Below are 22,224 nucleotides of genomic sequence, written 5' to 3'. Positions count from 1 at the left end.
TGCCACGCCCCACCCCGCGGACTCCGGGAGCCAGAGGGGCGCGCGCGCGCCGGCCCGCGAGGTTGGGGAGGCCTGGCCACGCCGAGCTGCGCTGACCGGCAGTGACCCCGCCCGGGGCGCCCTCGGCAGGGGTCAACGACCGCCGCGCCGCCCGGCCCATCACCCTATCGCTTAGCAACGCCCACTCGTGCGCAGCCATTGGGCCGGCGCGCACGCCCCCGGCCCCCGATTGGCCGCGGCGACGAGAGGGTCCCGCCCACCCCCACCCCCATCCCCCCGGCCCGGTTCCGCGCGGCCAGATCCGGGGCCCGTCCGTCCTTCCGTCCTCTCGGGGGTCCGGCCGGCCCCGAACGTGCCCCCACGATGACCCCACAGTGGCCCAAGCACATCCCCGCCCAACTTCACCCGCGCGGCGCGCACACGTGGCCCCCGCGGCCCGAGGACTGGGGGCGGCCCCGGGAGGGGGCGGGGGCCTGCCGCGGGCTCAATCCCCTGCGCTTGCGCGTGCGCCGCCGGCGGTTCCGCGCCACGGGCCCGGGGGGCGGGGCACGGAAGCCGGGGGCGGGGGTGATGCGGAGCCCCCCGTGGCGCCCCCCGGGCGCCGGGTCCCCCAGCCCTGCGCGCCCCCGCGCCGGGTCCCGGCGGCTCGGCGGCGCGCCGCATCACCCCACTGGCGGCGGCGCGCCGGGTCCCGGGGCGCAGCCCCGACGCTCATTGGCCTGGGCGGCGCAGCCAAGCTGTCAGCCCATGTGGCGTGTCCGCGCGGGGACGGCCGCGGTTAAATAGAGTCGGCGCCGGCCTAGAGGGAGCCAGAGAGACGGCAGCGGCCCGGCTTCCCCTCCGCCGCCGCGCTCCATCCTCGCGCCCCGCCGCCCGCTCCGCCCGCCACCCGCGCCCAGACCAGGTATGAGCGGCTCGGCCGGGCTCGGGGCCCGGGGGACGCCCGAGGGGAGAGGTCGGCCGGCCAGGTCGCGGGCTCCGAGTCCGAGTCCGAGTCCCCGGCCTGGGTGATCGGGGCGCCGGCTTCGGGCGCCCGGAGGCCCGGCGGGGCAGGTGGGCGATGGCGAGGGGCGCACGCCCGGGCGCCGCGAACAGCCATTTTGGCTGCGGGCTGGGCCACGCGGGCTTGGCCGCCGACCCGTTCCGCCCGCGGCACCCCCCGCGCCCGGTGCCGGAGGGACGCGGCCCAGCGCGATCCAGGACTCCGGGAGCACGGCGGGGGTGGGGGGGGCACCAGTCTCCATCACGTGGGCGCCGCGCGGAACCCCGAAGTTCTGGAGGGCGGGCTGGCGGTGGCGGCGGGGCGAGGTCGGCGCCGCGGGGTCTCCAGCCCCTGCCCGGGCCGCGCCGGACTCGGCGTGAATAGCAAGTAGGGAGAACAGCGGGCGCGCTCAGGGGGAAGCTGCCGCCCGGGCGCTGGAGCCTCCGGGCCGCCAAAGGGCTCTTTATTCAGCGCCGGGGGTGGGGGCTCCCTCCCGGCCGGGACTCGGGGCCGCCGCGCCGCCCAAGGAGGACGCTGCTTTCGGCTCACGCGCCCTTGCTCAGAGGGACCCGGAGACCCGGGAGGGCGGCGGGCTGCCGTGCCTGCCGCTCATTAGTGCCACGAGGCCTTCGGGCCTTGGCGGAAGTTGCCAGAGTAACCCTGGCCTTGCACCCTTCTTCAGGGGCTGTCCAGGGGCCCCGTTCCTGGACCCCTAAGCCCAGGGTGGCCTGGGCTTTCTCTGCAGGGGGGGCCTAGGGGACCTTAGTCCGGATGGCCAGGCAGGCTGTGTGGAGTTAGGCCAGCAGTGTCCCTTTGCCTCCTCACCTGCACAGGTGTGCGGGCCTGGGCAGCACTTGCAGGCCAGAAGCAGGAACGATTCTGCCTGCTGGAGGGGCTAGACTGGCTGGGTGGGCCCAACTCTGGGCAGGGGCCGTCTTTTCCCCAGAGCCCTTCCAGGTTTAGGTGCAGTTTGAGGGCTGCCCTGAGTGACAGTCGGCCCCTGCCCCCAGCATGGAGAGCGGCCTGGGATGCACTGGAGTGCAGGGCCCACTGGTTAGAGTGGGTCGGCGTTCCCCCACTGCCATATTTCCTTTCCTCAAATCTCGGTACCCTTTCTTTTTTGTTTGCTTAATTCACCGGGTTAGCTCTTAACAGATCGAGTGCCCAGCGGTCTTGTCTTAGGAGGAGTTCGGCCCTTCTGGGATGGCCTTGCCTGCTGCCCTCTGTGAGGCCCTCTCCCAGGAGCACCCCAGCGGCAGGTTGCAGAGGTCGCAGGGACTGTTGGGGTCCAGATATGAGGCAGCAGGGCCATGGGGGGGGGGTGGTCACCCCAGGCCAGGGCCCCAGAAGTGCCAGGCCAGTGCCAAAGGCCAGAGGGTCCAGTCGTCCCAGTGAAAAGTAGGGGCTGGCTGGACCAGTGTGGACTCCCCCATGCACCTGAGGCGTCTGTCCTGGCCAGCCCAGGGCGCAGGAGCTGGCCTCCTGGATCTTGGTCTCACCGCTCACAAACCCGTAGGTGGTGCTGTGGGGTTAGAAAGCCGGGGGAGAGGCTGCAGCCTGGTGGTCTGGCAGCCGGATATGACCAGCGCCAGGCCCCCACATTACTCCCCCTGCACAGAGCAGCCATGGAGGACGTTGTGATTGCTGGCATGTCCGGGAAGCTGCCCGAGTCGGAGAACATGGAGGAGTTCTGGGCCAACCTCATCGGCGGCGTGGACATGGTGACAGACGATGACAGGAGGTGGAAGGCAGGTGAGTGGGTGGTCCTGAGGCTCCCCTCCCACGTGGACGCCCCTCTCCTGTGCTTGCTGTGGGTGCAGCCTCCCGGCTGCCCGGAGCAGACCAGCTCCAGCCTGAGTCCCAGTCCTAACTGCAGAGCCTTGCTGCCCGGAGGGGCCTCGGAGCCGGGGACTGGGAGGCCGGGGGCCAACCCGGGCGTGCGTCCGCCCATGTCATAGTCAAGCCAGGTGATCTGCTGGGGGAGCAGAGCCGGGGTGAGGCCAGGCGGGGAAGGTGCTTCTGGCCCCGCCACCCACTACTCTGTCCCTGCCGGCCCACGAGTCCCGGGCCGTCAGATAAGACACCAGCTCTCTTGGGAAGCTGGTCTGACTCCCTCCCGCCCAGTAGGATTTTTTGCAGAGCGGCTCTACCTGATCTACGGGATGTGAGTCAGCACGGTAGAGTCTGGCCCGATCTCAGCAGCCAGGCAACGGCAGGCCAGGCAGAGAGGGTCTCCAGCTAGGACAGCGGTGGGTTGGGGGAGGCACCGTCCCCACTGTGCCCTGCTCTGAGGCCCGCCCAGTGGGTCCCCTTCTCAGAGCACGGCTGGGGTCTTAGTCGGCCACGTGCTGCCAGTGGCACCCCAGGCCCAGCAGCACTAGGCCCTGCTTCTGGGGCTGCTGCCTGGTCCCCCTGGAGAGCTTGCGGCCTCCCCATCACAGCAGGGACTTTGCGGTCGGTCACTCGGGGCCCACAGCCCTCCACCTGCCTCTGTCTGCAGGACTCTACGGCCTGCCCAAGCGTACCGGCAAGCTAAAGGACCTGTCCAAGTTCGATGCCTCCTTCTTCGGGGTCCACCCAAAGCAGGCTCACACGATGGACCCCCAGCTGCGCTTGCTACTGGAGGTCACCTACGAGGCCATCCTGGATGGAGGTGGGTCCTCGGGAGGCCGCTGGCCAACTGTGGCCACCTCAGGGCCGGGGGCCGGTCTCTGCAGTCCCCGCTCCCCCAGAAGACACGACAGCGTTACCCTTTCTCGCTTCTAAAAGCAACCCGTGCTCAGGGTAGAAGTGTCACAAAGCACAGAAATCCAGGCAGAAGCAGAAGCCACCGTGGCTCTCCTGGGCCCTGGTCCAGGGCCAATGGTCTTGGGAGGCGTAGGCCTGTTAGCAGGTCGGGGGTTTCACAACTGCACACCAAGGTGTCCCTGACATGCCCCGGTGGCCCAGTTTCCTCCCTCCCCAACGTACAGCTGATCTCGGGGCCCCGGTGGAGTGCCAGGCAGGGCAGGAGGCGGGATGCTGCCCCCAGGACTCCCACTCTCCACTCCTCTCTCTGGGCCGTGTCTGGCCTTGGACGGGTACCTCAAGGCAGCTGTCCTTTGTCACGGGGAGCACACCTGTCCCTGCCGCCCCAGGGGCATGGAGAGGAGGCCAGCCATGTGGGTGTGGTGCCTCGGCAGGTGGGGGTGGGGGCCAGTCCTGGCCTCTCGGCTCTCTCACCCTGCAGCAGGTGCCGGCCAGGCCCGGCGCCCGACCTGCACACAGCACCTTGAGGCGAAGGACGGGCAGAGGCTTCCCACTGCCCGGGCCCCACCCAGAGACCTTGGACGCCATTCCCCAGGGGCTGGCCAGGGTCCCTCCCTCCTTTCCCAGCCTGGACACTTAGCCTTTGTCTTCCTCTGTCTCCTTATCTCAGCCCGTCCTAGAGTAGGCTGCCCTTGGTGCTTGGGTGCTCATTGGTCATCGGGGCTTGCCAGACCCTGCTGGTGACACCAGGGGCCAGGGGAGTATCCTGGGGACAATGCTGCCTTCTGTCCTTACCTCCAGCTGTCTCTGGCCTCTGCCTAACCCCAGAGCCTGGAGCCCCATCTGTCCCTTGGGCCCCTGGTTCCTCGTGACCCACTTATCTGTCCTCAGCCCTACCTGGGCCGGCTGTCCTGCTCAGGCCCCTCCAGAGTTAGGCTGAGATGAGGTCCCCCCACACCCAAGCCAGAGAGGCCGAGAGGTGAGGCCTCGCCCCTGGAGTGGGTGCGGGCTGGGTGCTCTCTAGCAGGCCTGGCTGCCAGGCTCTACCATTGTCTCCTGCAGGCATCAACCCGGCTACCCTGCGAGGGACACACACAGGCGTCTGGGTGGGCGTGAGTGGCTCGGAGGCCTCAGAGGCTCTGAGCCGAGACCCCGAGACTCTCCTGGGCTACAGCATGGTGGGCTGCCAGCGGGCTATGATGGCCAACCGCCTCTCCTTTTTCTTTGATTTTAAAGGTGGGTCCCCACCCGGCCCCTCCCGGCCTCTGGCTCCCCCCAGGAAGGGGGACTGGGGCGAGTGGTGGGGGGCGCCCTGTTAGAGCCTCTCGCTTGCAGGGCCCAGCATCGCTCTGGACACAGCCTGCTCCTCCAGCCTGCTGGCCCTTCAGAACGCCTACCAGGCCATCCGCAGGGGAGAGTGCCCCGCAGCCATCGTGGGCGGCCTCAACATCCTGCTCAAGCCCAACACCTCCGTGCAGTTCATGAAGCTCGGCATGCTGAGCCCCGACGGAACCTGCAAGGCCTTCGACGAGTCCGGTGAGCTGCGGGCGGGGGGTGAGGGGGCCGCCGGACGGTGCTCGCACCCCGGCTCCCATCTGACGCCAGCTCGCCCAGCTCCGCCCCGAGCTCCCGGCCTCGGGGGCCTGGCGCCAACACAGGTGTCCTCTGCCCTCAGGGGACGGCTACTGCCGTGCGGAGGCCGTGGTGGCCGTCCTGCTGACCAAGAAGTCCCTGGCCCGGCGTGTGTATGCCACCATCCTCAACGCCGGCACCAACACGGACGGCTGCAAGGAGCAAGGTGGGTGCGGCTGGGGGCCCGAGGGGCCAGGCCAGCCCACCGCAGGCGGTCGGCGGCTGGGGACTGAGGCCTGGCTCCTCCCGCAGGTGTGACCTTCCCCTCCGGGGAGGCGCAAGAACAGCTCATCCGCTCGCTGTACGAGCCGGCTGGGTTGAGCCCAGAGTCCCTCGAGTATATCGAAGCCCACGGCACAGGGACCAAGGTGAGAGCCACATCCACGCCTCGGTCCTAAGAGGCGCCTAGGTGGGGTCCACGCCTCGCTCCTAAGAGGCGCCCAGGTGGGGTCCTGACCTTCCCTTTTGTCCTCTGCAGGTGGGGGACCCCCAGGAGCTGAACGGTATCGCCCAAGTCCTGTGTCCCTCCCGCCAGGAGCCCCTGCTGATCGGGTCCACCAAGTCGAACATGGGGCACCCGGAGCCCGCTTCAGGGCTCGCGGCTCTGGCCAAGGTGGGTGGGCTGGTCTGGAGCCATCCCGCGTGCCAGGCAAGGCTGTGCTGTGGGGTGCCAGCCATCGAGGCCCGGACAGCAGGGCACGAGTATAGGACAGGTCTTTACCCTGGCTCCCTGTGGGTCAGACCCTCAGCTAGGTGAAGTGGCTGGGACGCCCCCAGACAGGTGGCCCATCCTTCACCCCCCCTCCTCCCCCCGCCGCTGCCGCCGCCGCCGCCGGTCCCACAGCCTCCTCACCAGCCAGTGGGGGCTGGGTGGTCTGTGGGGAGACCAAGCAGTGGTAGTTTCCGGGTATGGTGGGGGCTTCCTGACGCTCTCAGCTCCTTCGGGCTGACACAGGAATCTGTTTGTAGTTCCTGCAAGGATCGGGACTAGGGGTGAGGCCTGGGAGGGACCTTTGTGTCCAGGTCCCCTAGCCCATCAGCCTGGAGGGTCAGTGGGGCCCCAGGTGAAGGCACAAGGCCCAGAGAGGGGAAGGGGCGTGTGGTTAGGTCACCGGGTCCCTGTGCCACGGCAGGGTGAATGTGGGGGGCAGGGCCTGTAGTGTGGTCTCAGGAGGGGGAACCCCCGCCCCAGGTAGGGAGTGTGAGGTCAGCCGCCCCACCAACTCCGAGCCACCCACAGGTGCTGCTGTCCCTGGAGCATGGGCTCTGGGCCCCCAACCTGCACTTCCGGAGCCCGAACACCAAGATCCCTGCGCTCCAGGACGGACGGCTGCAGGTGGTGCAGCAGCCCCTGCCCGTCCGCGGAGGCAACGTGTGTATCAATTCGTTCGGCTTCGGCGGCTCCAACGTGCACGTCATTCTCCAGCCCAATCCGCGGCTGCCCTCGGCCCCCACCCGGCACGCCTCTCTGCCCCGTCTGCTGCGGGCCAGCGGACGCACCCCGGAGGCCGTGCACTGCCTGCTGGAGCAAGGCCACCGGCACAGCCAGGACCTGGCCTTCGTGAGCATGCTCAATGACATCGCGGCCATCCCCCCCACCGCCATGCCCTTCCGGGGCTACACCGTGCTGGGTGGCAAGGGCGGCAGCCAGGAGGTACAGCAGGTGGCCGCTGGCAAGCGTCCGCTCTGGTTCATCTGCTCGGGTGAGGACCCTGCTCCCCAGGCCCTCCCCGGCGGGTGCGCGGGTGGTCAGGGCTGCGCGGCCCCCACCCCTGACGCCTCTCGCTGGAACAGGGATGGGCACACAGTGGTGCGGGATGGGATTGAGCCTCATGCGCCTGGGCAGCTTCCGGGACTCCATCCTGCGCTCCGACGAGGCCGTGAAGCCCTTGGGACTGCAGGTGTCTGAGCTGCTGCTGAGCACAGACGAGGCCACCTTTGATGACATCGTCCACGCCTTCGTGAGCCTCACCGCCATCCAGGTGCACCTGCGGGGCCTGGGGGCCGGTGGGCAGGACGAGAAACCGTGGGGAGGGGAGCGGGCACCGGGCTTGACAAGGCTGCTGTGACCGTGCACGTGGCCAGCCTGGTGTCCCCAGGACTGGCATGATGTGTTGTGTTCCACCCCCCCCCCCACCCCACCCCCAGATCGCCCTCATAGACCTGCTGAACTCCATGGGTCTGCGGCCCGACGGAATCATCGGGCACTCCCTGGGTGAGGTGGCCTGCGGCTACGCAGATGGCTGCCTTTCTCAGGAGGAGGCCATCCTCGCCGCCTACTGGAGGGGCCAGTGCATCAAGGAGACCAACATCCCACCGGGGACCATGGCGGCCATCGGTGGGTGTCCCCGCACGGTCCCCCATCCCGTGTGGCCCGCAGCCTTAAGGGTGTCCAGGGAGGTCTGTCTTCCTAGCACTCCTGGTACTCACGCTGGGCAGAGGCGGGGTCCTGGGGGGGCCGCACTGGCCGCCGTCCTCAGAGCAGAGTGACAGACCCCAGCACCCTTTCAGGACCCGCCGTAGTGGCCTCCCACTCCCCCTGGCCTTGACATCTAGCACGTTTACTGAGGCGCGTTTGTAAATGCTGGTGCCGTTTCCACGCGCCTGAGCTGAAGCCAGGTGGGGACAGCTCTCCCCTCGTATGCACACACACACACACACACACACACGCACACACACACACACACACACACACACATGAAGCCCCAGGGTTGTCGGAATGGTTGGTCCTGGCTCTCCTATTCCTGGAGGCTTCAGGGGAAGGGGCGGACGTGATCATGCCTCGGGCAGGCTGGGAGGGACACCTCAGAGAGCCACCGCCCTAAAGAGCTGGCAGGAGAGGTGTTAGGAGCCCAGACCTAACTCCCAAGCCCGCTCCTGGCCTGTGGGGCACCAGGGAGGACACCTTCCCCTGAGATCAAACACAGCAGGAGTGAGAGCGGCCCATAAAGGCACCGCTCCGCGGCTGTCATTACCGTACCCCTGTCATTAGGGCCCGCCCTGGGCAGTGTCTTGCTCTCGGGCAGGGCCCCCTGGCTCCCCGCAGCTGCCCCCTGAGGCCGTCCCTGCCCACAGGCTTGTCCTGGGAGGAGTGTAAGCAGCGCTGCCCCCCTGGTGTCGTGCCCGCCTGCCACAACTCTGAGGACACAGTGACCATCTCGGGACCGCAGGTGGGGCCTAGGAGGCGAGGCTTGTCCCCAAGTCCCTGCTCCGTCCCTCAGGCGCCCTGGGGGGATGGCCCAGATCCACTCGTCCAGCCCCCTGACATCTCCGTCCCTAGGCCGAGGTGGCTGCATTCGTGGCGGAGCTGAAGCAGGAGGGTGTGTTTGCCAAGGAGGTGCGGACGGGCGGCATGGCCTTCCACTCCTACTTCATGGACTCCATCGCCCCCACATTGCTTCAGGCCCTCAAGAAGGTGGGCTGGCCACCCTTGGGCTCCCCGGAGGCGGGGGCTCCCGGAGGCAGGGCAGCAGAGGCCTGACCCACGTCCTGTGCACAGGTGATCCGGGAGCCGCGGCCCCGCTCGGCACGCTGGCTCAGTACCTCCATCCCCGAGGCCCAGTGGCAGGGCAGCCTGGCCCGCACGTTCTCGGCGGAGTATAACGTCAACAATCTGGTGAGCCCCGTGCTGTTCCAGGAGGCGCTGTGGCACGTGCCCGGGGACGCCGTGGTGTTGGAGATCGCCCCCCACGCCCTGCTGCAGGTGCGCGCTGGTGGGAACCGGGGTGAGGGCAGCAGTCTTGGCGCGTTGGGGCCAGCGGCCAAGAGAAGCCGATGGTCTGGGCCCCGGGGGCAGGGGGACCCAGTCAGGAAGGCCAAGCCTGTCTGCCGGGCCCGGGGGTCAGCGGGGGACCGAGTCAGGAAGGCCAAGCCCGTCTGCTCTCCCAGGCCGTCCTCAAGAGAGGCCTGAAGTCCAGCTGTACCATCATCCCTCTGATGAAGAAGGACCAAAGAGACAACCTGGAGTTCTTCCTCAGCAACGTGGGCAAGTTGCATCTGCTGGGGTGAGTCGGCCGCCCCTGCTGGGGGACCGGGGGTCTGGGCGGGGGTGCGTCCATTCCGGGCTTGTCCCCCATAACGAGGTGTGTTAACCAGGCCGCAGAGTGAGGTCTTCCCCGGGAAGTGGGCTGGCAGGTGCCGAGCCCTCGCCCTACCCTGGCCTTGCCCCGGGTCTTTTGGGAGACGGCTGGCCGTGGGTAGGACAAGGTAGCCCCAGGCAAGGCCACCTGGCCTGGGCGAGCTCCTCAAACCTTTGCCCCACCCACAGCTTCGACGTCAACCCCAATGGCCTGCTTCCACCCATGGAGTTCCCGGTGCCCCGGGGCACTCCTCTCATCTCCCCTCACATCAAGTGGGACCACAGTCAGACCTGGGACGTCCCCACCGCCAAGGACTTCCCCAGCGGCTCCAGTGGCTCCTCTGCCTCCACCGTCTGCAACATCAGTGAGTCGGGGCTGAGGGGGGGCGGGGGGGGGGGGCGAGGGTGCTCCCTCCTGGGCACCGGCACTGAGGCCCGGCCCGTGCAGGCGTCAGCCCTGAATCCCCTGACCACTACCTGGTGGACCACTGCATCGACGGCCGCGTCCTCTTCCCCGCCACCGGCTACCTGTGCCTGGTCTGGAAGACTCTGGCACGGACCTTGAGTCAAAACATGGAACAAGTACCCGTGGTGTTTGAGGACGTGACACTGCACCAGGCTACTGTCCTACCCAAGACCGGTGAGACGGGCTGGCCGCCAGGGCCGGGGTGGGAGGGCTGGCCGCTGACCCCCGCCGCTGATCTCCCTCCTTGCCGTCCCTAGGGACCGTGCCCCTGGAAGTGCGGCTCCTACAGGCTTCCCGTACCTTCGAGGTGTCTGAGAACGGCAACCTGATAGTGAGCGGTGAGCAGATGGTGCCTGGCCCGGCTGCAGGGTCTCCACTGGGCTTGGCCTCCGAGGGGACCCTTGGCTGCCAGCTCCACTCCACCCGCCCACAGGCTCTCCTGTCCCCCACCTGTAGGGAAGGTTTACCAGTGGGAGGACCCCGACGCCAAGCTGTTCGACAGCCGGGACGGCCCGGACACCACGGACCCCACAGCTACGTTCCGCCTGAGCCAGAGGGACGTGTACAAAGAGTTGAGGCTGCGTGGCTATGACTACGGCCCTCATTTTCAAGGCATCCTCGAGGCCAACCTCGAAGGTAGGGTGCCAGATCCCCCCTCGACACTCCAGGAATGGGCCCCAGGGCCACCTCCCTCAGGGCCGGACCAAGCCTGACCTGCCACCCGGCCTCCAGGTGCCCAAGCCGCGTGGAGAGAGGGCTGTTCTGGGTGTGAGGGGCCACCAAGGGCGCCTGGGTCAAGGCATGCGGGGGAGAGGGTGCCATGAGCCTGAGGCCTGCCCAGCCAAACTGACGGCCCCTCTCCACAGGCAACGCGGGCCGGCTGCTGTGGAAGAACAACTGGGTGACGTTCCTGGACGCCATGCTGCAGACATCCATCCTGGGCCTGGCCCAGTGTGGCCTGCGTCTGCCCACCCGCATCACCTCTGTCCGCATCGACCCCGCCACCCACCAGCGCAGGGTGTACTCGCTGCTGGGCGGGGCCCAAGGTAGCCCCGCGCCCCAGTGCCCGCACCCCTGTGTCCCTGCACTGGGCACTGCCCGTGCTCACTCAGCCTTTCTCTGCAGCGGTCAACGTGGTGGTGAACAGTTGTCTGAACAGCACGGTGGCCGGCGGCGTCCTCATCTCGGGCCTCCACGCCTCGATGGCCCCACGGCGGCAGCAGGAGCAGTTTGCGCCCATCCTGGAGAAGTTCTGTTTCACGCCGCACACGGAGGAGGGGCTCCTGGCTGGAGACACGGCCCTGCAGGAGGGGCTGCAGCTGTGCAGGGGTGAGGCCCAGCCCCCCACCGGGACCCCGCCGTTGCTTGCAACCTGCTGCTCCCCAGGGGCCTCGACTTGCCTCCTCGAGAGGCTCCCAGACTTCAGGGAGAGCACAGGGAGCCAGGATGGATTCGGGCCACCCCCACCCCAGCTGTGTCCCGGCCAGCCGCCTGGGTGTGATGCCCACGGTGGGGCCCGGCCCCACAGCCCACCCCCTGTGGAGCGCTCGCACCCATGCAGATAGCCGGGGGGTGGTTGGTGGGCTGGGTGCAGCTGGGGAGGTCAGGGTCCCGAGGCCACTCTCTGTGGGGCTCACACCTCTATGGGGAGCACGGCCCCCTTGAACCCCTCTGGAGGCTACTAGCTCCTAGCCCTAGAGGGCCGGACTGCCCAGGCAGTGGGCATTTGCTGTGGGGGCGGGGGGAGGGGGCTCGGGGAACACTGGCCCAGCTGAGACCCCTGTCCGGTGCCCGTCCCTCCCCAGGGCTGGCACGGGCGCTGCAGACCAAGGTGGCCCAGCAGGGGCTGAAGATGGTGGTGTCTGGGCTGGACGGGGCCCAGGCCCCCCAGGAGCCTCCAAAGCAAGGCCTGCCCCGGCTGCTGGCGGCCGCCTGCCAGCTGCAGCTCAACGGGGGCCTCCAGCTGGAGCTGGGCCAGCTGCTGGCCCAACAGAGGCCCCTGCTGCAGGACGACCCCCTGCTCAGCGGCCTCCTCGCTTCCCCGGCGCTCAAAGCCTGCGTGGACACCGCCCTGGAGAACATGCCCAGCCTCAAGATGAAGGTCGTGGAGGTGGGTGCCCGTCCGGACAGCCCAGCATAACGTGTGCGGGCCCAGGCTGGGCAGACCAGACCAGTCCGCGAGCTCGCCCGGTCAGAGGCCCTGCTGCCCTTCCGTCCTTTGCCGTCCTGCCCCGAGCGCCGAGCAGCGGGCTCGGAGAGGGGATTCCGTGGGCGCCGCAGACGGGGCTGACGCTAGCCGGCGGTCTCCTGGGCCAGGTCAGCGGGTGGGCCCTTCTGGCAGACGTCGCCGGCCTGCGTCGGGACGCCTGCCTGGTGGCGGCCGATCCAGGAAGCTGTCCCCACCTCCAGGTGCTGGCTGGCGATGGCCACCTGTATTCTCACATCCCGGCACTGCTTAACACCCAGCCCACGCTGCAGCTGGAGTACACGGCCACTGACCGCCACCCTCAGGCCCTGGAGGCCGTGCAGGCCAAGCTGCAGCAGCACGGCATAGCCCAGGGCCAGTGGGACCCTGCAGACCCCGCCCCTGGCAGCCTGGGCTCAGCTGATCTCCTCCTGTGTAACTGTGCGGTGGCCAGCCTCGGTGACCCGGCCACGGCCGTTGGCAACATGGGGGCCGCTCTCAAGGAGGGCGGCTTCCTGCTGCTGCACGCTCTGCTCAAAGGACACCCCCTTGGAGAGACAGTCGCCTTCCTCACCTGCCCCGAGCCGCGGCGAGGCCAGCAGAGCCTCCTAAGCCAGGTGCAGGGGTGGGGCGGGGCCGGAGGCCGGGGGGTGGGGCCGGGGGGCGGGGCAAGCACTGACTGCTCCCCCCACGTGCAGGACGAGTGGGAGAGTCTGTTTGCCGGGGCGTCCCTGCACCTGGTGGCCCTGAAGAGGTCCTTCTACGGCTCTGTGCTCTTCCTGTGCCGTCGGCCGGTCCTACAGGACAGCCCTGTCTTCCTGCCTGTGGAGGACCCCGGTTTCCAGTGGGTGAACTCCCTGAAGGTCAGTCTCGGCTGGGCCCCCCAGCACCATGTGCCTGGGCCTGGGGACCCTCCCGGAGGCCAACCCTTCTGTCATCCTGCAGAACATTTTGGCCGACTCCTCCCAGCAGCCCGTGTGGCTAACAGCCACCAGCTGCCCCGACTCAGGCGTCGTGGGCTTGGTGAACTGTCTCCGCAGAGAGCCTGGCGGGCACCGGATTCGGTGAGGGACTCGACACGGCTGCACGCCTTCTGCCCTCCTTCACCTTCCTGATGCCCCCCCCCAACCCCACCCCACGCAGCCTTGTCTCACCTGTGCGGCTGCCCACAGGTGCATCCTGGTGTCCAACCTCAGCAGCACGTCCCGCACCCCCAGTTTGGACCCCGGCTCCTCGGAGCTGCAGAAGGTGCTACGGGGGGACCTCGTGATGAATGTCTACCGAGACGGGGCCTGGGGGGCCTTCCGCCATTTCCCCCTGGAGCGCGGTGAGTCTCCCCCCTCCCCCCCCCCCCACCGGCTCCTTGCCTTGTAGCGGGGGGGGGGGGGGGTGGCTGAGGAGGATGGGGGGCTGGAGACCCTGCCTGGGAAGCCCCCGTGGCAGCCCCGCCTCCTGTCACCCCCAGGCCTGCCAGAGGAGCAGACCGAGCACGCCTTCGTGAACGTCCTCACGCGGGGGGACCTCTCCTCCATCCGCTGGGTCTGCTCCCCTCTGCGTCACACCCAGCTCACCGGCCCCGGCGTCCAGCTCTGTGCCGTCCACTATGCTTCCCTCAACTTCAGAGATATCATGCTGGCCACGGGCAAGCTGTCCCCTGACGCCATCCCAGGTACGGGCCGGGTACCACGGCACAGCCAGGCCCAAATCTCCAGGTCAGCACCCGGGAGGAAGAGGGCTCCTTGCCCCGCCAGCGCTCAGCGACCTGAAGGCCACTCGGGCCTGAGCTTGTACCCTGGGCTCCCCTAGGGAGACGCACGGCTCACCCCCCCACCGTCTGTCCCCAGGGAAGTGGGCCCTCCGCAACTGTTTGCTGGGCATGGAGTTCTCTGGCCGAGACGCCAGCGGCAAGCGTGTCATGGGGCTGGTGCCCGCTGAAGGCCTGGCTACCTCCGTCCTGCTCTCTCAGGACTTCCTGTGGGAGGTGCCCTCCAGCTGGTGAGTCTGTGGGGCTGCGAGTCCAGGGCCCCACGGCCACGGCTGAGGCTGTCCTGAGCTGACCCCTTGCGCCGTGCCCGCAGGACCCTAGAGGAGGCGGCTTCGGTGCCTGTGGTCTACACCACCGCCTACTACTCGCTGGTGGTGCGGGGGCGCATGCAGCCCGGGGAGACGGTGCTCATCCACTCAGGCTCGGGCGGCGTGGGCCAGGCCGCCATCGCCATCGCCCTCAGCCTGGGCTGCCGCGTCTTCACTACCGTGGGTAGGTCCGCCGGCCCTCCAGGGAGCCCGGGGCTGCCCACCCCCCACCCCCGCCCCCCCGCCCCAGCCCTGCAGGCTGGCTCACCGGGACACGCCTCTGCCCGCCAGGGTCAGCCGAGAAGCGGGCCTACCTCCAGGCCAGGTTCCCCCAGCTCGACGACACCAGCTTCGCCAACTCCCGGGACACGTCCTTTGAACAGCACGTGCTGCGGCACACAGCAGGGAAGGGTGAGTGGCTCGAGGGCCTCCGGGGGCGTCCTCGGCACGTCCCTCTGTGTTCTCTGCCCACACCCCTGCCTTCTCCTCTCCCCTTCCTCACCGGCCCAGGCAGCGACAGGGCCTGGCCCTGCGGACCTGGGCCAGGTGTGATAGTGAGGACCCCTCTTCCCCCCACCCCCAAGGTGTGGACCTGGTCCTGAATTCTCTGGCAGAAGAAAAGCTACAGGCCAGCGTGCGGTGCCTGGCCCAGCACGGCCGGTTCCTGGAAATCGGCAAATTCGACCTTTCGAACAACCACCTGCTGGGTGAGGCGAGCAATGGACAGGGCGGGCGGGCGGGCGGGCAGGTGGCAAGAGGCCAGCGGGGGGAGGGGGTGCGGGGTCCACGGGGTAGGCTGTGGGCCGTGAGCCCTCCCGTCCATCCGCCCAGGCATGGCCGTCTTCCTGAAGAACGTGACCTTCCACGGGGTCCTGCTGGATTCGCTCATGGATGAAGGCGGGAACAGCTGGCAGGAGGTGGCTGCGCTGCTGAAGGCAGGCATCCGGGACGGCGTGGTGCAGCCCCTCAAGTGCACCGTGTTCCCCAAGGACCGGGTGGAGGACGCCTTCCGCTACATGGCCCAAGGGAAACACATCGGCAAAGTGGTCATCCAGGTGAGGAGGGGGCCCGGCTCCCCCCGCTCCCCCCGCTCCCCCCGCTCCAGCCCCAGGGGCAGCGCTCGAGCACGGCTGCTGCTCGGACTGCAGGTGCGCAGGGAGGAGCCGGAGGCGGTGCTGCGGGAGACGGGTCCCACCCTGATGGCCGCCGTGTCCAGGACCTACTGCCCGGCCCACAAGAGCTATGTCATCACCGGGGGCCTGGGCGGCTTCGGCCTGGAGCTGGCCCAGTGGCTTGTGCTGCGAGGGGCCCGGAAACTCGTGCTGACCTCTCGCTCTGGGATCCGCACAGGTGAGCAGGCCTGGGGCTGCAGGGGGCACCCGGTCAGCTCGGCCCTTGTGTGCTCTCCGGGTTAGGACCCCCGGTCGGCCCGACCCCACTGCCCTGTGTCCCACAGGCTACCAGGCCAAGCAGGTCCGTGAGTGGAGGCGCCAGGGCATACAGGTCCTGGTGTCCACCAGCAACGCCAGCTCGCTGGATGGGGCCCAGAGCCTCATCGATGAGGCCACGCAGCTGGGGCCCGTGGGAGGCGTCTTTAACCTGGCCGTGGTGAGTGTGATTCTGAAGGGGCCGGAGCCGGCCCCCCAGGGAAGGCTCTCCCAGGCCGAGCCTCCGAAGCCGTGAGGTCGGGGCAGGTGCTGAGGGTCCCTCGTCCCCAGGTCCTGAGAGACGCCATGCTGGAGAACCAAACCCCTGAGCTCTTTCAGGACGTCAACAGGCCCAAGTACAGCGGCACCGTGAACCTGGACAGGTGAGGCGGACGAGCCCCCGTCCCGTCCCCATCCCCCGACACGGCCTTCCCACGGCCGCCCGGGGACCAGGCCACAGGCCTCCGTGGGGGCTCAGGGAAGCGGAAGCAGACGGGCAGGTGGGGACCCTTGGGCGCGTCGGCAGGTGGGCTGGGCCAGCCAGCAGGGTGTGACTCGAGCGCCCACAGGGTGACCCGAACTGCGTGCCCCGAGCTGGACTACTTTGTGGCCTTCTCCTCTGTGAGCTGCGGGCGCGGCAACGCCGGCCAGACCAACTATGGCTTCGCCAACTCCACCATGGAGCGCGTGTGTGAGAAGCGCCAGCACGACGGCCTCCCGGGTGAGCCCGTCCACTCCTCGCCCAGCAGCCCCCACCTGCCGCTGCCCCCCCTCGGGCCCACACTCACCCCGGCCCCCCGGCCCTGTCCCGTAGGCCTCGCCATTCAGTGGGGCGCCATCGGTGACGTGGGCATCATCCTGGAGTCCATGGGCTCCAACGATACGGTCATCGGCGGGACGCTGCCGCAGCGGATTGCCTCCTGCTTGGAGGTGCTGGACCTCTTCCTGAACCAGCCCCACCCCGTCCTGAGCAGCTTTGTGCTGGCCGAGAAGAAGGCCACTGCCCACGATGACGGCAGTGGCCAGCAGGACCCGATGGAGGCCGTGGCCCACATCCTGGGTGAGGGAGACGCCTTTCCACACTGGCAGACGCTCTGCTCCCCCGTGCCTCGGTTTCCCCGGCTTTAAGAGAGGCCCCGCCTTTTCGCCAAGGGAGGGACGGGCACCAGGGGTCCGCACAGAGCCGGGTGGGGGTTGCATGCCAACCGCAGTGACGCGGCCCTCGCTCCGGAGACCTGGCCCCCGAGGCGTCCGGCCCCGCTCCCCATCCCGAATTGCCAACCGAGCGCCTGTCCCCAGGCATCCGAGACTTGGCCACCGTCAACCCGGACAGCTCGCTGGCAGACCTGGGTCTGGACTCGCTCATGGGCGTGGAGGTGCGCCAGATGTTGGAGCGCGAGCACGACCTGGTGATGTCCATGCGGGACATCCGGCAGCTCACGCTCCGGAAGTTGCAGGAGCTTTCCTCGAAGGCTGGCACAGCCAATGGTGCGTGACCGCAGGGAGAGCAGCTGGAGGAAGGGGAAGGCCCCTGGGCCACCGTGGCCCGAGCTCCTCTTACGGGGTCTGGGGCGCACGTGCCTCGAGTGGCACCAGGGCCCTTCGGTGCCATCGGCCCGTGGGCAGGTCAGGTTCGTCCATCTGGCCCCTTCCCGAGAGCCCTCAGTGGGGCCTAGTGCCGCCCATCCCCCACCCCAGTCCCGTAGCCTGGGTCAGCTGTGGGGGGGGGGCGGGGGGGTGTTCACACGCCGGGGGACCTGTGTGCCCCTGGCCCTCCTTGACATCCGCCCCTCCTCGCAGAGCTGGCAGCCCCCACACCCAAGGAGGACACCCCTGCCGGCCAGCAGGCCCAGCTGAACCTCAGCACCCTGCTGGTGAACCCCGAGGGCCCGACCTTGACACGGCTCAACTCGGTGCAGAGCTCTGAGCGCCCCCTGTTCCTGGTGCACCCCATCGAGGGCTCCATCACTGTGTTCCACAGCCTGGCGTCCAAGCTCAGCATCCCCACCTACGGCCTACAGTGCACTCGAGGTGCGACCCGGCCAGCCGGGCTGTCTCCAGCCCCTGATGACGCGGGATGGCGTGCCTGTCCCCGCCCCTGCTCCCCGGGGGAGGCCCCCCCTGCCCACGGCTGAGCCTCCTTCTGCCCCACAGCCGCGCCCCTGGACAGCATCCAGAGCCTGGCCGCCTACTACATCGAGTGCATCAGGCAGGTGCAGCCGGAGGGGCCCTACCGCATCGCCGGCTATTCCTACGGGGCCTGCGTGGCCTTCGAGATGTGCTCGCAGCTGCAGGCCGCGCAGCAGGGCCCCACCCCCGCGCACAACAGCCTCTTCTTGTTCGACGGTTCGCACGCCTATGTGCTGGCCTACACGCAGGTGAGGGTCCCGGTGGGGGCGGCGGACTCCCGACCCCACCCCCAGGGTCCCGGCCCGGCCAGCGGCTCCAGCAGCCCCTCTTTCCCCGCAGAGCTACCGCGCGAAGCTCACCCCTGGCTGTGAGGCCGAGGCCGAGGCCGAGGCCATGTGCTTCTTCCTGCAGCAGTTCACCGACATGGAACACAACAGGGTGGGTCCCGGGAGCCGGTGGGGGGGGGGGGGGGGGCAGCCCGGAAGCCCACCCTCCCCCACAGCACAGTCTCCGGGCCCCACCCCCGCCCCCGCCCCGGGCAGCAGGTGGCTCAGAGACCCTTCCCGCAGGTGCTGGAGACGCTGCTGCCCCTCGAGGGCCTGGAGGAGCGCGTGGCGGCCACCGTGGACTTGATCACGCGCAGCCACGCGGGCCTGGACCCCCGCGAGCTGAGCTTCGCGGCGCGCTCCTTCTACCACAAGCTGCGCGCGGCCGAGCAGTACACCCCCCGGGCCACCTACCACGGCAACGTGACGCTGCTGCGCGCCAAGACGGGCAGCGTGTACGGCGAGGGCCTGGGCGCCGACTACAACCTGTCCCAGGTGTGCGACGGCAAGGTGTCCGTGCACGTGATCGAGGGGGACCACCGCACGCTGCTGGAGGGCAGCGGCCTGGAGACTATCCTCAGCATCATCCACAGCTCCCTGGCCGAGCCGCGCGTCAGCGTCCGGGAGGGCTAAGCGCCCCGGGGCCCAGGGAGGGTCCTGCGGGTGGGACCGCCCGGCCCAGACCCCTGCCCACGGCCCGCCTCTCCTCCCCGCGCGACCGCGGGCCTGGGGCGGTGGGCGGATGGGGGGCTGCGCCGCCGACTCGGAGACCTGCCTCGGTCTGTGAAGAGTCGGCCTGGCCGCCGGCCGAGCAGAGCCTTGTGCGCCGCGCGGGGCCTGCCACACAGGCCTGATCCTCGGTTCTCCGTTTGATTCTCCTATTTATTGCGTCGCCCGGGAAACGCCAGGGCCTCGTCCACCCTGCGCAGGCCGGCGGCGCGGGAGCCCCAGCCCCGGGGCCCCCATGATGCAGGGGCCTGCGGAAGGGGGCAGCCCCGGGGACACCCGCCCTGTGTTCGTCTGTGTTCGTTTTTCAAAAACATGATTCAAATTGCTGCTGGAATTCTGGAATTTACTGTAACCGTCAGTGTAAAGAACCATGTCTGAATCCTGTTCGGTTTTTACACCAACCTGGTACAAGCTGCTGTCCCACAGAGCCCCCCCCCCCGCCCCCCCAATTAAACCCACGTGAGCTCCAGCCTCCAGTCACCCTTTCTTCCCTCCTCTGACAGCTGCTGTGGGGCCAGTACCGTCCCCCCACGTCCCTGGGGTCCAGAGGGGATGCCCCCATGGTCCCCGTAGCCCCCTGCCTGCAGGACCGTGCGTATGCGTGCTCGGAGACAGGGACAGCACCAGGCTGCAGAAAGGCTGGACACCGCCTGCAGGGCTGGGGCGGGCGGGGCTTTGCCAGAGAAACAGAACCGGCAGGAGAGTCTTGTCCGCTATCGTTGGGGGCGTTCAAAAGATCAGCCGGGGCAATTTTTGGATTGTTCCTGGGCTTCTTGTCAGAATTCCTTATTCCTCAGGGAAACCTTGGGATTGTTCTCCAGGGTTTCAGCTCATTTGAGGTGGCTTATCTCCGTTACTGAGAATAACCTTTACTTGAATTCAGTTGGTCATAGGTATGAGTCTCCTCACCTTCCCAGCGGCACCTAGCGTTGGCGTAACTGGCCAAGCTGAACGAGAGACTGATCAGTTTAGGCGAAGGTACGGACGCTGGATCAGAGGGTATTGGAGGGGCAGGGAGGTCCCCTGAGCATCTGAATCCCAAGAGCTAAGGGGTGAGGTGGACACCAGTGGGTTTGTGGGCAGAGCGTTCTGGGCCGACTGGCGGAGATGAGCACAGAGATCTGGCGCCTACGATCAGGAAGCCAGGGCACAGAGGCTCGGGCCCAACTCTAGGTTTCAAAAAGGATCTGTTGAACCCAGAAACAGACCGGGGGCCCTACCGTGTTCCTCAGAGAGCTCAATATAGATAGGATTCCCGTGAGCCAACAAATCCACTCTGAGGTACGTACCCCCAAAGAATTCTAAACAGGCTCAAACATGCGTGTATATCGCTGTTCACAGCAGCATCACGGACAGTGGCCAACACATGGACACAAGCCAAGTGTCCACCAACAGAAAAACGGATGTAAAAGTGTGGTGTGTTTGTGCCTGGAATGTTGTGCAGCCGTGGAAGAGAATGTTCTGGTACACGCTGTGTGGATCTAAAACCATGCTAACAATAGTGGAAAGATTGCTGGAGTAGGGTTATCAAAGATTTCAGAGGAAAAATACACTGGGGACAAATAGTTACTTCCTAATGACAAAAGAGTCAACTAACTGAAAGGGTATGACGATCCTGAACTTTTATGCCCCGTAACAGTTCCCAAATACAGGAAGCAAAGGTTGTAGGTCAGAGAGAAGAAACATGCAAATTCACGAAGTTGGAGGTTTCAAAAGCCCTCTCTCCTTTACTGGTAGAGCAAGAAGAAAATGAGTACAGAAGACTTTAACTAAATGACCAACCAACTTGCCCTAATTGACATAGAACATTCCACCCAACCACAAATTCTTTCCAAATTCACATGGAAAGTACACCAAGATAGTACACGTTCTGGGTCATAAAACCAGTGTCGGTAAGTTTAAAAAAATCAACTTCTATAAAATGTTTTCTCTAGTCACAATCAAATAAAATTAGCATCAGTAGCAAAAAGAGCCTGAGAATATCCTTGAGTGTTTAGAAACCGAGTAAGAACTCTAAAAAATACAGAGGTTAAAGAAACTGGAAGAGAATACTTTTTTGAACTGAGTGAGAAAATGGCAGAGCTGCATCTGTGGTACTTGCAGAAGAGACCGCACAGAAGGCCTGCGGCAAAAAGGAAGTTTCTCAAAATGAACTAACCTTCAGAAACTAAAAAAACACAGCAAACGAGACCCAGACTGAGGAGAATAGCGGAAATAGTACACACCACAGTCCGAATCCATTAGATAAAATACAGAAAAGTAACAGGAAATTAGTGAAACCAGAAGCTGCTTCTTTGAGAACCAATAATACGTAAACCGGATTGAACTGGAAAAAAATAAGGACACAAATGACCGCCATCGGGAATCACCGAAGTGTTGTCACTAAGATTCTACACATGTTAAAAGACTAATAAAGGAATGTTATGAACAGCTCTATGCCAAACAATTGGACGACTTAGATAAAATGAAAAAATTCCACACAAGATGTAATCAAGAAATCGACCACCCAAGTAACCCTACATCTATAGAAAAAAGCGAGTTTGTAGTGAAAAACCTTCCAACAAAGAGAACTCCAGACCGGAATGACAACTTTTCCTGCTGGAAATTTAAGAAAAAAACTATTACCCACTCTATCCAAACTCATCTTGAATTTTGGAAAGGAAACCAGTCTCAATAAGTTCAAAAGAACTCAATTTACAGGATATATTTTGGGGACATGTTAGTCTGTTCATGATACTCTAGACTGAAATTCATTTTCCCGCAGCTCTAGAGGCAAGGACTTCCAACATGAAGGTTCCTGCCAGTTTGGTCCCAGGTGAGGGCTCTCTTCCTGGCTTACAGGCGGCTGCCTTGTTGCTGTGACCTCACCTGGTAGAGCACAAGCAAGGCAACAATGTACAACTCTTCTACCAGGCCAGCATTACTTTCATACAAAAGCTAACAGACATTGCAGGAGAACTACAAATATCCATCATGATCACACATGCCAATATTCTATGCAAAATTGTGGCATACAGAATCACATGTTAGAGGACACTACATCACGACCCAAGGGGGTTTATCCTAGGAATGCAAGGCTGGTTCAACGTTCAAAAATCAATCGATATAGGGGCACCTGGGTGGCTCAGTCAGTTGAGCATCTGACTTCGGCTCAGGTCATGATCTCACGGTTTGTGGGTTCAAGCCCTGTGTCTGGCTCTGTGCTGACAGCTCGGAGCCTGGAGCTGCTTCGGATTCTGTGTCTCCCTCTCTATCCCTCCCCAACCAGTGCTCTGTCACTCTGTCTCTAAAAAGTGAATGTAAAAAAAAAAAATTTTTTTTTTAATCAATCAATATAATTCACCACATTCATGGCCAAAAAGGGATTATCCCATTGGGTGCAGAAAACAGCCTGTGCTGAGCACAGATGTACAAAACCCAGCGCCTCCTTGTGAGGAAGCTCTCAGCT

At 65.8% G+C, this 22,224-nt stretch overlaps 1 protein-coding gene across 3 annotated transcripts; it reads left to right on the top strand.

Annotated features, from left to right (window-relative positions):
• Positions 1-679: 679 nt before the first annotated feature.
• Positions 680-19,110, top strand: FASN (fatty acid synthase). 3 transcript variants are annotated; one of them, XM_042915103.1, is made up of 42 exons: positions 680-904; positions 2,601-2,734; positions 3,483-3,635; positions 4,793-4,966; positions 5,066-5,266; positions 5,406-5,528; positions 5,615-5,730; positions 5,841-5,975; positions 6,603-7,065; positions 7,157-7,344; positions 7,511-7,700; positions 8,438-8,532; positions 8,643-8,777; positions 8,862-9,065; positions 9,251-9,366; positions 9,630-9,805; positions 9,889-10,080; positions 10,164-10,244; positions 10,363-10,542; positions 10,773-10,952; positions 11,032-11,235; positions 11,712-12,016; positions 12,316-12,708; positions 12,790-12,954; positions 13,037-13,155; positions 13,264-13,418; positions 13,557-13,803; positions 13,898-14,086; positions 14,170-14,348; positions 14,456-14,575; positions 14,749-14,871; positions 14,996-15,219; positions 15,313-15,514; positions 15,621-15,772; positions 15,883-15,974; positions 16,161-16,312; positions 16,406-16,651; positions 16,891-17,079; positions 17,392-17,622; positions 17,746-17,969; positions 18,061-18,159; positions 18,291-19,110. In XM_042915103.1, exons 2-42 carry the CDS (start codon positions 2,608-2,610, stop codon positions 18,678-18,680), a joined length of 7,629 nt encoding a protein of 2,542 aa, XP_042771037.1. In that variant the 5' UTR covers positions 680-904; positions 2,601-2,607; the 3' UTR covers positions 18,681-19,110. The 3 variants fall into 3 exon arrangements, with proteins under 3 accessions (XP_042771037.1, XP_042771035.1, XP_042771036.1); XM_042915101.1 differs by lacking the exon at positions 680-904 and having other exon boundaries at positions 1,421-2,734; XM_042915102.1 differs by lacking the exon at positions 680-904 and having other exon boundaries at positions 1,422-2,734; positions 13,557-13,760; positions 13,936-14,086.
• The last annotated feature ends 3,114 nt before the right edge of the window (positions 19,111-22,224 follow it).

This window comes from Panthera leo, chromosome E1 (assembly GCF_018350215.1).
Source record: "Panthera leo isolate Ple1 chromosome E1, P.leo_Ple1_pat1.1, whole genome shotgun sequence".
NCBI classification, from domain to species: domain Eukaryota; kingdom Metazoa; phylum Chordata; class Mammalia; order Carnivora; family Felidae; genus Panthera; species Panthera leo.
The sequence above is the reverse complement of the archived record's forward strand: the minus strand, read 5'-3'. Positions and strand labels throughout refer to the sequence as shown.

Excerpts from the sequence above, each read along its gene's own strand:
- FASN (XM_042915101.1), top strand. The coding sequence starts at position 2,293 with ATGGGGGGGGGGTGGTCACCCCAGGCCAGGGCCCCAGAAGTGCCAGGC. Across the intron at positions 10,543-10,772 it reads CCTCGAGGCCAACCTCGAAG|GCAACGCGGGCCGGCTGCTG; the intron begins GTAGGGTGCCAG and ends CCCTCTCCACAG. Across the intron at positions 16,313-16,405 it reads CCAGCACGACGGCCTCCCGG|GCCTCGCCATTCAGTGGGGC; the intron begins GTGAGCCCGTCC and ends CCTGTCCCGTAG.